General features: G+C 42.9%; 3 protein-coding genes across 4 annotated transcripts; 1 reads left to right on the forward strand and 2 right to left on the reverse strand.

Moving 5' to 3' along the window:
- Positions 1 to 322: 322 nt before the first annotated feature.
- On the forward strand, positions 323 to 4,696 carry prlrb (prolactin receptor b). The gene is made up of 9 exons (XM_049763272.2): positions 323 to 463; positions 974 to 1,045; positions 1,667 to 1,799; positions 2,008 to 2,177; positions 2,915 to 3,090; positions 3,294 to 3,435; positions 3,516 to 3,612; positions 3,698 to 3,767; positions 3,850 to 4,696. The coding sequence occupies exons 2-9, from the start codon at positions 982 to 984 to the stop codon at positions 4,390 to 4,392; spliced, it is 1,395 nt and encodes a 464-aa protein (XP_049619229.1). The 5' UTR covers positions 323 to 463; positions 974 to 981; the 3' UTR covers positions 4,393 to 4,696.
- secisbp2 (SECIS binding protein 2) lies at positions 4,547 to 10,660 on the reverse strand. 2 transcript variants are annotated; one of them, XM_049763146.2, is made up of 17 exons: positions 10,436 to 10,660; positions 9,935 to 10,068; positions 9,593 to 9,656; positions 9,237 to 9,312; positions 8,815 to 9,017; positions 8,583 to 8,738; positions 8,358 to 8,510; positions 8,110 to 8,196; positions 7,935 to 8,018; positions 7,667 to 7,787; positions 7,427 to 7,593; positions 7,167 to 7,299; positions 6,790 to 6,961; positions 6,497 to 6,717; positions 6,094 to 6,248; positions 5,666 to 5,849; positions 4,547 to 5,472 (listed from the first exon to the last, which is right to left on the reverse strand). In XM_049763146.2, the coding sequence occupies exons 1-17, from the start codon at positions 10,442 to 10,444 to the stop codon at positions 5,366 to 5,368; spliced, it is 2,226 nt and encodes a 741-aa protein (XP_049619103.1). In that variant the 5' UTR covers positions 10,445 to 10,660; the 3' UTR covers positions 4,547 to 5,365. The 2 variants fall into 2 exon arrangements, with proteins under 2 accessions (XP_049619103.1, XP_049619101.1); XM_049763144.2 differs by having other exon boundaries at positions 9,593 to 9,659; positions 10,436 to 10,659.
- Positions 10,661 to 10,984: 324 nt separating this feature from the next.
- Positions 10,985 to 14,559, reverse strand: mfsd10 (major facilitator superfamily domain containing 10). The gene is made up of 13 exons (XM_049763293.2): positions 14,401 to 14,559; positions 13,627 to 13,813; positions 13,353 to 13,449; positions 13,184 to 13,287; positions 12,947 to 13,105; positions 12,685 to 12,867; positions 12,357 to 12,459; positions 12,100 to 12,211; positions 11,907 to 12,015; positions 11,659 to 11,749; positions 11,531 to 11,578; positions 11,360 to 11,449; positions 10,985 to 11,293 (listed from the first exon to the last, which is right to left on the reverse strand). Exons 2-13 carry the CDS (start codon positions 13,777 to 13,779, stop codon positions 11,208 to 11,210), a joined length of 1,335 nt encoding a protein of 444 aa, XP_049619250.1. The 5' UTR covers positions 13,780 to 13,813; positions 14,401 to 14,559; the 3' UTR covers positions 10,985 to 11,207.
- Between the last annotated feature and the right edge of the window lie 242 nt (positions 14,560 to 14,801).

Consider the following 14,801-nt stretch of genomic DNA (forward strand, 5'->3'; position numbering starts at 1 on the left):
AAACAAGTGATGCGGCCACGCCCACTTTGGGCTTTGACCCACAATAAGATCGTCTAATCGTTGAGATGACTCACTACAGAAACGAAGGCGAGGATGCAGGGTCGTGTTGCGCTCTGGTTTTTCTTTTGGTCAGCCACCTTGCTGTCAAAATTCTTACGCTTACGCACGCAAGAGAAAGCATTTCACTTGTGTGTATAAAAGTATGTTAGGGTTGTGAGAGGTGTATTAAACTCGTAAAAATGCACGGTTTGGGTGGAGGCAAGCGCTTGTCTTCCTAGACGATATCGGTTGTTGGCAGGTACGCTCCACGCGTTGCCGGGCGAGAAAAGGCTTGTCCTCCCCATCCACCCACTCACCCAGCCGCGTTCCGGTCCGCCTCTATGCAGCTCAACGTCGGCATGATTGTTGTGCCCGACGCGCTGTCTTTTCCATAAGCGCTGGATTTTCCATGACGGGCTTGGAGGTGAGTTAAAGCGAGATATTAACTTTTGCTATTCAATTCAGAATGTTTTGCAAGGGGCAAGAATACAACAGCAAAGTAAATTCTCCCTGAAAGCAAAGTAAAATTATTATTTTTTTTGCTCAGAGAAGTAGTGTGAATGTTTTAATGAGAAATTAAACACAAAATATTTAATTGGGAGAATTTTTTCTCTCTCAAAAATGCAATGTTTCACATAAAATAATGAAAATATGAATAAAATACAAAATAACAGCTTGGCTGCTTTAAGATCACTTAAGTAGCTGAATAGAAATTGAATTTCTACTTCTACCAGCCCTTTTTAAAAAAAAAATCAGTTATCTGTAATTCTTTACAGCATGTGCATTTTTGTCACCTCTGCAGTATTGTACAAAACAATGCCACCTGTTTGCCCTTCACATGCCTTTTACTTATTTGTACTCCAAACACTGCAACAAGCCAAGTCACATTATGTTAACCACAAAGGTGTGTGCTAATGTTTTTTTTTCCCAACAGGTGACAGGATGAAGCGGGACACGTGCGTGGCCACAATCATAATGTTGCTGCTTTCGGTTGTCCATTGCAACAGTCAGTTGGTTTATTTTGGTAACAGCGGTTCTAAAGCGAGGCTTCTTTTGACAGAAGAGACCTTTTTCTCTTATTCATGCTTTGCAAAAACATTTGAATATGATTTGGGCAAATATGTGATCAGGCCAACAAAGTTCGAAGTCGGAGGAAGTAAAAACATGCATAGTCTTACCAAAAAAAGACCATACCTCCCAATGAAGCACAATGGTGCCAGCACCTTTTTTTCTTTTCTTCCTTCAGCCTTAACTGGGGCTTTAATCAAGGTAGAGGCAATTATGAACATTCCCAAATAGCAGTCAGCGTTAGCATTAATCTTCAGGATTGTTCTGCAAAGAAAAACATGACCAAAAAAGCCTACTAGAACATCTGAACTTGATATGACATCCATCAGAGCCACTTTAATTGCAGTGGTGTGTTCACACCCTTTTATAAGTTTAAATTGGTTAATTCTAAACACAGCCAGTTGTAAGAGGGTGTGCGCACTTATGCAACCACATTTCCTCAGATGATTTTTACTTCTCTTAAAAATATCCACCCCTAATTAATTGTTTAAAGATCACATGGAAAAAGTTGGATTGGAAAACACCTTAACCATTGTGTTTGTCGTGCACTGGTTTCCAGACAGGTCTCCACCGGGTAAACCGGTACTGCTTGGTTGCCGGTCCCCCGAGAAGGAGACGTTCACCTGCTGGTGGGAGCCAGGTGTCGACGGAGGACTTCCCACCACACATCGCCTGTACTACCAGAGAGAACGGTCAGAAGGTTTCCCTTTCAGTCTGCGTGTGTTGTAGCATCATATTCAAGTGTGCGAAATTAAATAAATGACTACTGTTTTGTTATTTAATTTAAAAAAAACCAAAAAAACTATAATACATACATTTGTAAAATACATTACAAATGTCAACTGATATTGACATTGATGACTGCAATTTTGCTTTTAATGGCCAACATTGTTTGTCCAGATTGGAGGGGACACACGAGTGTCCAGACTATAGCTCGGCTGGAAACAACACCTGCTTCTTTGACAGAATCCACACGTCCATTTGGGTTGACTACTTCTTGACAGTGGTGGCCTCCAACGCCCTGGGGAACGCCACTTCAGACGTCTTAAAGATCGACGTCATGGAAATTGGTGAGCCTTGGGGAAAAAACAAAACAAAAAAACAACAGTTGGATGAATTAGGCGAGTCTTGAATCCACTTAATTTGATCCTTAAGTATTAATCAACGTGACAATCTTGTTTAGAGAAACCCAAAATGTTCCACGATGGAATTTAGCGATTCCTATTCCAAAAATTTTAATATTGCTTATGAATCCGATTTCTTTTTGAAACTTTTACCAAACATTTCTGATTCCCATCCCAAGCTGGTTGTATTATCTCAAAGTTGCTAAAAATATTCATTTCTTGTAGTACTGACTTCTCACCTCAACAAAATCGGCAACGTTCCATGTCAGGTGTATCTGAAAGTAATCATGGAAGAGTATTTTGACAAACAGCCATTCACTTTCTATTGACGATTGCTTAATCGTGGTGTACGTCGACTCTAATGGTTGCTGTGGTTTTATTAGCCCATGCAGCTTGCCAAGAACAGTGGAAAATTACAGCGTGACAAGGAAGAGAAATCAAGCAGAATGAAGCAGAACTGGTCTGTAAAGGGTGTTAAACATGTTGAACATCTGATGACAAAAATCCCTTTGTTTTGGTTTTGTGATAACGTCAAGTGCACGCGTTAACGGGGCATTTGTGTCCCGGCCCCCCGAGGGATGCTTTCTTTAAACTCAAACCACTTGGTAAAATCAAAATAAACGAGCTTTGGCCAGACGAAACAACTGGTTAAAGTTTTGCCGCGCATGGTTGCAACATTTCAGTGAAGCCTGACACACCTGAACACGTCACGCTCTCGACGGAGGACCGAGTTGAAAGTCAGAGTCTGCACGTGAGCTGGGAGCATCCCGGGAACGTGGACATCAAGTCCGGCTGGGCCACGCTGGAATATCAGATAAGAGCCAGAGAACAACGAGTAGGAGACAACAACAACTGGAAGGTAGGCAATAATTAGGTCAGTGTTCCCCAAGCTTATTGAGCCAATTTTTAAATTGGAAAAATCTAGAATCCACAGACACAATATATTTTGGAGACTAAATTAAACCCTGACGTGATAAAAATGTTTTGTTGGTCTTCCTACTGTTCTTTGCTTATCTCCACCACCATTTTGTGACTGTTGTGTGTGGTGGTGTCATTTTCTAGGAGTATAAGGCCGGGACACAAACCCAATTCACACTCTACGGCGTTCATCCAGGGTCGGTGTTTGTGGTCCAGGTGCGGTGCCGACTGGATCACGGCTCCTGGAGTTCGTGGAGCGAAGCCTCCTACATGAAGATCCCTAACAGTGCGTGAATCTGTCTTTGCTTTGACTCAAGACAAACACTAATTGATCGATCAGTTGAAGTGTTTTTTATTTTCCTGTAGGTATTCGGAAGGAGAAACCCTTTTGGGTGTTAGTTTTGGCTCTCTCTTGCTTTTTGTTTCTCGCAGCACTTTGGCTCATGGTCTTGAAGAGGAAAAGGTACGTCTCTTCTTAATATCGCTACCCCTTTGCCAGTTCTCAGTCTTAAGCCTCTTGACCCCACATTTGTACCTGTTTTCTTCAGCGTGATACGGCGTCTGCTTCCGCCTGTTCCTGCTCCAAAGATACGAGGGGTTGACTTCCAGTTGGTCAAGGTTCTTGTTTCAAAATAATCCTGCGCTCCTCTCCAAATTAAAGTCATAGCGTAAATGAATTAACACCAAATTTTCCATCCAGAGTGGGCAACCCGAAGACCTCGCCAGCGCGTTGATCATCCACCAGGACTTCCTTCCTGCGGTGGCCTGGAAGGACTACATGGTCGACTACTTAATTGTGTCGGATCATACGGCTCAGCAGAGGTGCTCGGTGAGTTCGGCCTGCTTCAGTTCCGACTACCAACTTAAGGACAACCGAGCAGAGCAGAATTTGAAGATGCCGCCTGCTGTCAACCGGGAAGATGGCTGCGGTGATTTTTCAAACCACAGCAGCTATGTGCACATTGAGACACATGCCGGGGTGGAGTTGGACTACACCAGAGTCAAAGACGTGACATCCGACAACGTCGTCCTCCTCGAGAACATGGAGGTTCTCAGACCGGAGAAAGTCCCTGAGGAATATAGCAAGATGGTGGACAGTAAAATGCTGTTGCTTCAGAAAAAGAACTTCCAGTTGGAACGTCACAAGAAGCTGCCGCCCACACACTCTCGTATGGATTGCGACAACGGATACGTAGACGCCATCCTGACCCCACCTTTCGGGAAAACGTCTTCAACCTATTGAAGTTTGATACAGGATGGATTTGTTTTTAGTATCAAGACTTTTGGTGCCCCAACTCAACATCGTGTTGATCTGTGTCTTTTGGTTGGAAATTTGGTAATTCATTTGTGGAAAGAATAATAAGTAACAGAGGAGTGGGTAGGGGGGGTACGTCACCTCATGCCAAAATGTAATTTATTAATTGGAATCATTGAAAATAGGTAGTCAATCTTCTCAATCTTTCATCACATATGGCCTGTCGTTACATACACTCGTATACATATTAGTTTCTTTTTTTGAACAACTAATAAATAAAAATCACAAGGTACGTGTCTCTTTTTGCAGTCAAATAAAGGCAAAATATTTTGTCATTCACTTCATATTGCGGGATTATTTGTACGTTATGCCACTTGTTTGGTCCTAAGAAGTGAAAAGAAAAGTTAACATAAAACAAACTCAAAATCACGATTGAAAGTCAGTAGTGTCATTATCAAGACGTGAAAAAGTAAAAGAAAATTAGCTGGTTTTGGGGGCATGAGCTACTAGGTAAAAACTAAATGGTTGGCATTTGACGCTAGTTTGGAGATGGGCAGATAAGTAAGTGCAAGTGGTAGAAAGGTTTCAAAAAAACGTTGCCGCGTCTGGCATCTCTCAGGAACTAACTCAGGAACTTTAGCTGTTCTTAAAACTTAGTCTTGCTTATAAATATTGTTCGACTTCTGGACCGTCTACCAATTTAACTTTAAAGGAAACAAACTGTGCATTTTTCGCCCAACATTTTAAAACGTTTTGCAGGTGTCAACAGCAAATCATCTTTTTTTTGACACTACGACATGATTTCATCCAAGTGGAAATAAGAATTACAGCAGTCAACCAATCCCATGATGTAGTCACCCCACGCACCCCCACCCCACCCCCCCACTCTGAGCAAGAACATCGAACCTGGTAAATTAAATCCTGTCCTATTGTCGTGAGAAGCTCACCGCAGTCGCCACTGTCAACTGGTCTCGTCTTCATTTTCTTCGTTACATTCACTGGGCCACGTGTCAAAGTTCAATGACTTGTAGCTGGACTCCTTCTCGAGCAGCTTCCTCCACAGCTGCCCTGGGAGGAGAACATTCATCATGAATTCTGCCATTCGGCTCCTTGTCAGAGAACAGCAAGTTGTTCAAAAAAGTACTTAATAGTTACTTAGTTTTAATTCGTTTTTCGAGAAGATTTGCTAGTTTTTATCTTTTTTGGAAAATGTTCAGTATATATTTTTAGTTTTATACATAGATGCCTTTACGTTACGTACTGTATTCCGGCTCCTGAGACTCTGGCTCTGACTCCTCGGGCTGAATCAGCTTGGCGGCACTGTGCTCTTCAGAGAAGTTTCCGTCGCCGCACTCCGCCTGGACGGACTGCTCCACGCTCACTAGCATCTCCTCGTACGCTCGCCTGGCCTCCGAAGACAACTCGATCATCTGGTGGTAGTAGTCCTGTGGGGTCAGAAGCGCTACTTACTGAATATCCATAACATAGGAATTAAAATAGACTGTCACATCCATGCTCGCTTGAAATTCTATTTATAGCAATATATATTTTTTATGGGTTTTGCAGTAAAACATAAAAGATGCTTAAAGGATGTGGGAGGGGTCAAACATTGATCTATATTTGAATAGTACCACATTTCAGGTAAGACAGGTGGATCTGGAACGTAGCTCCTACGATGAGTTCACTGACCTGTGCGCCATCATAGTTGAAGATGCCCACCAGGCTGACGGGCACCACCTTGTTGACGCAGCGCCCCAGCGCCCTGCGAGAGAGGGCGAAGACGAACGGCACCTCCTGTTCGCGGCACGTGTCGATGATTTTGTGGAGTGCCTCGTCCAGGCCCCCTGAAAACGTGAACGGACCACTGATATCATCAGATAGAGGGGCATAATAAAGAACAAAATCTCAGATTTTCTTCCAACTTTACCTCAGAACAAGCAACTTTTAGTTCTGGTAGACTTTACGCATACAAAGGTCTGAGCAGACCTGAATGGCGCTTACTAGGTCCACAAAGTAGCAAGAACGAAATGTTCCTAGAACTTCAGGTGTCAATGCAAAGCAAAAAGCTTGAGGAAGGGACACACAGTTGTACCTTTGGCCTGGACGCGCTCGCAGTTGGGCGAGATGATGACGCACTTGACCTTGTGGAGTTTGAGGTGCTTGAGGACCTCCCGCAGGCCCATAACGACTCGGCGCTTCATGCGAGCCTTCATGGGGTCCTTATGGTAGAGGCGGTCCTGGAAGCGGATCAGCTCCTTCAGCAGAGACGTCACGCACTGGTCCACCTCTTTGCTGAGCATCTGGCTGCAGTATCTGAATGCCACAAAACATCACGCAATGTGTCACAAACAAGCAAAGAAGAAGAGAAGCTCCATTTCTCCTCACTCTCTGAACTTCCTGCTGTGAATTTTGGGTCGATCTGGCACAGTGACGGACAAGTCGAGCTGTATAATCTGCTGCTCGTCAGCTTGCACTCGATCGGATTGTCCGTCACCCTCCCTTGACGTTTCGTTTGCTGGCTGCTCGTCACTTCCCGAAACAGCACCGGCGTCCTCGTCTGACAAGAAATTGAGGAACATGGGTGGGTTTCACCAAAAAGATGGTTTATGACCCAAAGTGACAAAAAGGAGCTTTATGTGAAAAGAAAAGACATGCAGAAAAGTGACTTGGGAAAGTGGATTTAAAAAAAACAAACAAAAAACAAACCTGGGTTAATGTTTGTTTTGATTTCATGTTTATTGTGAACAGAGATGAGGACCAACCTGTCAGATTAGCGTCACACTGTTCCTCGTCTTGTGCCGGATCAGTGGTGACCGTTGAATCGTTTTCAGGTAGCACCCCTCTTTCCTCCAGTAAACGTCGCTGCTTTCTCTCCTCTCTTTCTTTGAGGATGACCTAAGGATGACAAAAATTATGCCCAAATACATTTAGAATGTGTTCACAAAGTGCGTTATAACAAACACAAATGTTTGCTGCAAATGCGCATGTAGAAAAACTTAAGAGCATATTTTGTTGAAAGAACCTTTTTAAGAGCAGTGGGTTTCTTGGCTTTGGGCACCTCTCTCTGCTTGCCTTTCTTCACCAGGGGGCTTGTGGAGTCCAGCGGGTTGTGCGCAATTTTTTCCTGCTGCCTGGGTGTCTTTTTCTGGACCGCCGTTTGCTTGTGGATGACAGGAAGTCCTCCGACCACTAGAGGGCGAGATTGAAATGCACTGCTGGTTGCAATGTTCCAAATGGCTTGCACCTGGAGCACGAATTTCACCTGAAATGACGTTGTGCTTGACTTGCTGAGATTTCTGCTTGTTTTCCAGGACAGACAGCATGTTCCCGATGTCCAACTGCACGGGAGCTTTGCTCTTCTTCCCGGACGTCTTCTCGGCTTTCTGGGAATTCATGAAAAATATAACAACTTTATTTTACCAATGGTACCTTGACTGTTCCCCAACGTGAATAAGTATGCTAAAATGATGTATCTTTTTATTTATGTGTTAAAAATACCTTTTTCATATTTGTGAGAGGAAAATCCTCACCTGTCCTTTCTTTGCTGCCTCTGTCGATGGCGTTCTGGTAGCATCCTTGCCCCAGTTTGGGACCATTTCACCCTGTTCACTTTCCTTAGTTTAAAAAAAACATTTTTTTTTCTCAGTTAGTTCGTGCCAAGATTGTATGAAATGTCAGATGGATCACACGTGCGTTGGCCCTCACTGCATTGGCTTTTCCAGAGTTTCTATTGCTTGCCGGTCGAGGAGACAAAATCTGAGCTGGAGCCAGACCCGGAAACTCCTCTTCATCCTGAACAATATTGAGCCAATCTTCCATTAGCAATCCACATCCTCAGGTGATTATTTAACATTAACCATCACAGACCTTTTAACAACCACTTGATGTGTTTTAAAATTGCCAAAAGCCACCAAAATTCATTTAACTGTATCGAAGTCAAAGGCAAGATTCACCTCAAATTTTGGCGGCTCCTGTTGGACCGTTGACTCTTCTGCCTCAGCTTCCATGTTGGCGGCATCTGCCTCTTTTCCCTTCTTCTTTTTCTTCCGTTTTTTCCTCCCTGCCGCTGTTCCCTCTCCTGGCTGCTGTCTGTCTGTTTCCTCAGTCTGCAAAAGGTGAAGGCAACACTATGTGTCGCGTTGGAAGCAGCAAGCGGCATTAGAAAATGGCAAGTTTACCAGCACAACAGTCTTTTCCTTCTGAGAGGCTTTTGGGGGGGGCTGCGAAGCAACATTAGCCCATGATGTAACTGTGGGGTGGTTTGTGGGGCTAGCGGGGATGTGGCTGTTGGGTTGTCTGAGCTCAGGTACAGTCGGGGATCCTCTCATGGCTGTCTGTGTAATATAAAAAAATACAGAAAGGGTCTAAGTTGCTGAGGAAAAAAAACATGTTATCCTTAATCCAAAGTACCTGGTGTTGCACTTCGGCCCAGGGAGGGGTTGACTTTGAGGAAGGCCGGCGTCTCTCCGCCATCGCTTTTGGCCCCTGGCTGTCTTTGAGAGCGTGCGAGGGTCTGGAATCCAACTGCGGGAAGTCTGACATTTTCACCTCAAATTGGGCCAAGTCGTCCTGAGCGGGTTTTGCTATCCTCAGCGATCTGGAATCCCTAAAACCTGTTTACAAGGCAGGCATCCAATCATGTCTCGGTAACCATTTGATAAATTACTCATACCCCGATTTGACGCTTTGATTTTCAAAAAATGGTTAAACAATAAAATTGATCAAAATTGCAATTTGTGAAAAAATACCTCTTCTAGTGTTTTAAACGTTTAAATCGGGTCAATTTGGGTAGCAACACATTAGGATGTAACAAATAAGAATTACTGGATTACCTCTTCTTTGTGTGTTCCCTGAGTTGTTACGCACAATGCCGCTTTGAACAAAGGGGTCATTGCTGTTTGTTGTTGCCTGTGGAGGTTCACATGATTCTGAGTCAACAGTTTATTTAAAAGATACAATTACATGCAATAAAAGCATTGTGGACAAGTTTTTGCTCCAATTTAAAACGTGCTTTCCTGACATGCTGTCCTCAAAACAGTTCCATTTCATTTTGTGGGGCAGTATCAAACCCAAATTGTGAAATCACAATCCAGCAAAATTCAAAAGTGCTCACTTAATAAACACATTTTGGACCATAAAAAGATTTACTTGGTTGTGTAATTTCACTCTTGAAGGATGGACGACTAACCTTTGCTCTCCAGGACAAGTCGCCGCCATTAATGTTTGACGGAGGGTTCCGGTTCGATGGCTGGCTGCTTTAATCCAAAAACAAGAGACAGAGAACATGATTTGATTTATATGATACATATTTACCTTTTTTAGGCATTTAAATTATATGATAGAACGTTTTGCGTTCGTCTTGATTACTCGACATTCTCCTCTGACCCAGCGTTGGAAAATGTTCAACAGGGTTCAGTTTTGGGGACCCTGCTGTTTGCAGTTTTCAGCTCAACATAACAAAAACTATCTTCTTTTACTGCTATGCGTTTGACTAACGCTTTTCAATGCCATATTTAATGGGTGCGCCTACCCTCTTGGCTCGTGTTGGAAAAGGTGGGGGTTTGAGAGGATCACATGACGGTTCGAGCTGCTGCGTTGCTGCCCAGCTGACTCGGTTCTCCTCCCCGAGTGACATGTCGGCTCAGCAGGTGTCACTTCGCCCTCCTGAATAAGTGGAAATAAAACCGTACGCATCATTTAAAATAAACAAATATAAATGAAAATGCTTCACATGCTACATTTGTTGTATACTGGCAGCCATTTTAAATGCTTTATATCAGCACAAAGCTCATTCAAAACTTTAGTGAACGAACAGAAAGTCAACTCATCCACGTGAAGAATATTTTAATTTGCTCTCAAATCAAACGAACAGACGTTTAAAGTGAGCAAACTTTGCTGTGTTTCGTGAAAGCACTTCAGCCACTAGTCTTAGCTCCTCTTTTTCTCCCTTAAAAGTTAGCAACGCTACAGCTAGCTACGAGCCAGCACGCTAGCTCAACGTAACCGCCGTATTTTCCTTTCCTTTATCTACCTTCTCCATCTTCCAGTTGTCCCTTTTTACGTCGTCACGTCAGTGTAGAATCTCTTAAAGTCCGTCGCGGTGCTGTCATTGTCCACGTAATTGAAATTGGGAAGTTAGTTCGGGTATCATCCAAGCAAAGCTTCTAAGCAACGAGCGTTACGAGACCCACGGCGTGTTTACATGCTGTTGAGCCGGCGGATGGCGACACGCAGAGGCAGCGCCATGTACTGCACCCACGTTTAATGCGAAACACTTCAAATTCGGAGTACAAAAAATATATCCTTTCAGTTTCCCCTAGATTTTATATATATATATATATATATATATATATATATATATATATATATATATATATATATATATATATATATATAAAATTGTTTTGAAATAATTATTTTTTTAAAGTAAAATGAAACAAAAACGTCCCAAAAACTTGTCATACATTTTCTATTACATTAATGATCATCTTAAATCGATAAAATTTTAACTGTTTGAAATCTTTGATTATACAGTATAACATATTTAAAATCAAAATATAAGTGTTTTTTTAAAAAAAAGTTTTTACTAATTTTAATGAGAAGAAAATAGATTTCTTTTAAGGCACCTAAACCGTGTGTGACTTTTTTAAAGTGACAAAATAGTACAGTATAAAAGATTTCAACACACATTCTTCCTCTCCTCTCGTTGGCCTTGTTGCTCTTCTTGTGAGGCTCCCTCACAAATGAGCAGATGTAAACATGAAGACATTCACGGTGTCACAATGAGCAGAGATGAGCCGTCGTCAGGCGCCGGTTAGCAGAATCAGAGGTATCACAAAGGATGCTGACGTGACGAGGAAACAGATCTGTGCCCCAGCCAGCCAGTAAACTAAAAACAAAATGGTTATAAAACAAATTTGTTACACACATATGGCAGACAGAAGCTTATAGTTACCAGATGATGACACAATTGGGCCCAGAGCTCTTGCCAGAGCACCCAGACTTCGTAGGATGCCCATTACTGTGCCTTTCTGACTGGCCGTCCCTGGGGGAAGGATCAAATATTGAAACTATTGCAAAAGTTTTCTAACCTTCATACTAACTTAAAAAAAAAAAAAAGACTCACCATGTTCAGAGACAAGTGTTGATAAGCACGGGACCACCACTGCTGCCGCTACAATGAAAAGAGCAATGCATCTAATAATGTACTACAAAAAGTACTAGAGTGGGGCAACAATTGTGAATTATTCTCACCAAAGGAATAGAGCGCCAAGCCCACGTAAAGCATCGTGACGTTCCACGAGAGTCCAATGAGAATAAACGCTGGGATGAGTGCAGCGATGGCCTGAAAAGTGGAGACACGACCTAAACATTGTGCTCACTACTGCAAATCAGGAAAGCAAAGAGTTGGGAAAAGAATGGCCCGGCATCAACATTTGCCAGATACATGTGTATCCGAATAGAAGGTATTTTCCAGATGTTCTGACTAAAGCTCCTACTACCATGCGGACAGCTCTGACGTGGTGTCCAGGTTTAATTCTGCGTGCGTATCCGCCCTGGATGGATGCCATGATTATGCCGATGAAGAAGAACATCTTTCCTTGTTCCATGCTGTTGAAGTATAAAACGAGAAAACTGTTTAAAAAACAAGAAGGTGCATTTCTTGCACAAGTGGTTGCGTAATGGTGTGCAGACCTAGTGAAGTGGAAGCGTTGGTGCGTGAGGAAACTGAGCGTGAACTCCAGGCCGGAAAATAGGAAGAGGTAGCAGAAATAAACCCGACCCAACGCTTTCAGCCTCTGCATTCCTGCCGAGACAGTTATGAAGGATGCCACAGTTGCCCAACTGAACTTGATATAAAAATGAAAAAGTCAATTTCCCATAATCTGTTACCTCTTAATTTACTAACGTACATGTAAAAACATTAGACCATACAATGGTACTGTATTTACTTTGTTCTGTAGGTGGATCTTTGGTTCTCGTGACAGCAGAGAAATTGAACAAGGCCTCCGGGCTGAGCAGGTCTCGAAAGTCCCCAAAGCCAGAATGGGAACCCTGGAATGAGATTGTAAAAAAAAAAAAAAATCATAAAACAATAGAGTTTGCAATATCATACAGAGTTTTCATTCAACGGTGATTAATTATAGCTTCACAAACTTTTCAGCTAGAACAGGTTCCGATAATGGGCTATTATTTTTTTTCAGGGAAGAGTGTCCAAATACTTTTGTCAATCCAACCAACGAGTGTGGGTGGCTGAATGGTTGCATTTCCCCGACTGACCTTGGCATGCGCTGAAAGCGTTTCAGGCAGCATGAACCAAATGAAAACCAGGTCTGCGACGCTGAATGCCAACGCCAGCAAGGCCGGCGTCTGGAAGAAGACGTGCCCCGAGGTTTTGGCCAAGTACGCCCCCATCAGAGGTCCCGCGGTGAAGCCCACCGAGAAAGCCACGCCAATCATGGCCTACAGCAAAGGACACAAGGTAGATGTGGAAGACCTAGCATAAAATGCACTTGAGGTGTGCATATGTGCGTGCACGTACCATCCCGCGGTTCCGAGCTTTGGGGTCGGCTAAATCGGCCACGATGGCGGTGCAGAGGCTGACGTTGCCCTTACACACTCCTGCGATCACTCGGAACAAAAGGAACATGGCGAAGCTTCGGGACAGAGCCCACACCACGTAGCCAGACATGATCCCCATCTGCATTCACAATTAAGTGACCAACTTGGTTTGGAAAAAACTAAACACTTAACCCAATAAACGCAGCAAAGGGCTTACCGTCGTAAGGAGGAGTAAAGGTCGCCTGCCGTAACGATCCGACAGAGCTCCGGTGATGGGAGATGACAAGAACTGCAGCAGGGAAAAAAGTGAGCCGATCAGACCTGAAAAGCACAGCGAAGAAATGAAGCAAATATTCTGTACCTGATCACGTTATTTATTCGAATACCTCCGAACAGGACACTATTGTACTTCTTTTCCATAGGAATTCCAAGCGCCTCTCTGAAGATGTCCACAGCACTCTGCAGTGATTGATAGGCCCCATCCTGTCGCACAAAACATCATGAGGACACACAACGAGGAAAACCAATTGACTGAAATGTGAGACGAATTGGGCCACAAAAGCGCTCTTTATTGACAAGAAATTTGTGACAACTGTTTTCAAGCACACTTAAGAGTCTTCTTTTTGTTTCCTCGTGTACGAGAAAGGATGGCCCACTCACCCCAGTGTGCGCGTAGTGGTCCAGGATGGAGGGCAGGAGAGGTAGGATGAGGGTGAAGCCGAGCAAGTCCAGCAGCAAGAGGACGAAGACCACAAAGATCACCCTTGACGAGGACAACGCCACATCCTTGGAAGCTTTGTTGGCGTCGGACATTCTTCACGCTGATTTAAGATTTAAAAAAAAACGTCTGGAGGACAAATAAAAAAAGAAAAAGGCCATGAAAAATGAAAGCTCTATGAGATTGATGTAACTACTGGTAAAACTTTATACCTTACTTCTCAATCCACACAGCTTTATTTTTTTTTTAAATAATTTAAAATAGTGGTACCTTGACTGAAACACTCATAAAGCTCAAGAAGTTCTTGAAGAACAAACTGTTGGCAAGTTTAACAGAACAGGTTAATTTAGATTCAGATTGTGCGTTTACAAAATGGGTGGTGTGTTACTCCAGAGGCATTCGTGTAAAAAAGATAAAAACTTTCTCAATTCCCCTTCCTACAAGAAATAATAAAAGTGGTGAAGCATCCATTTGATCAATTATCTCAGGAAATCAGTGAACAAAAGGCTGTAAATACTCGTAAAACATTTGAGTGATTTAATAATCAACTCAAACGAATGGTATTTAAATACTGTTTTCATAATAAATCCAATTTTTATCTCAAAACGAATGGGAAAAGTTCCATGGAGCCTTCTCCACCGACGTCATTCAGCATCTTTCCTCCGCCTCGCCGACAACACACGGACAACAAATAATTTCGCATCTGGAATACTTACATTGTGTTGTAAATTGACTGATTAACTTTTCCGTGTGACCGACGGAACCGACTTCTTAGATAGACTCTTCGTTTTGTACGTCCATTATTATTATGAGGAAATCCCGCACCAGGAAGCGGTGTCGGTTTACAATGGACTACACCAGTGGTGTCGTCATCGTGCACACTCGGAAAGTGGCGTTCACCAAAATTTGGAATTTGCAAAATCTATCGAATAGCTCCGTGTCGTAGTGCACACGGACGCCAACGAAAACGAGATATTTTATTTTTTTATGAACCGATACATCAGTGTATCCTTGAAATTCTAAATCATTTCCAATCTGCTGCATTGATTTCGTAAGAACACATGAATAGATTAGATCATAATTATCAAATGATATAAAAAAAAATATAAATGACTGG

The sequence above is a fragment of the Syngnathus scovelli genome, chromosome 3 (assembly GCF_024217435.2).
Source record: "Syngnathus scovelli strain Florida chromosome 3, RoL_Ssco_1.2, whole genome shotgun sequence".
NCBI classification, from domain to species: Eukaryota; Metazoa; Chordata; class Actinopteri; order Syngnathiformes; family Syngnathidae; genus Syngnathus; species Syngnathus scovelli.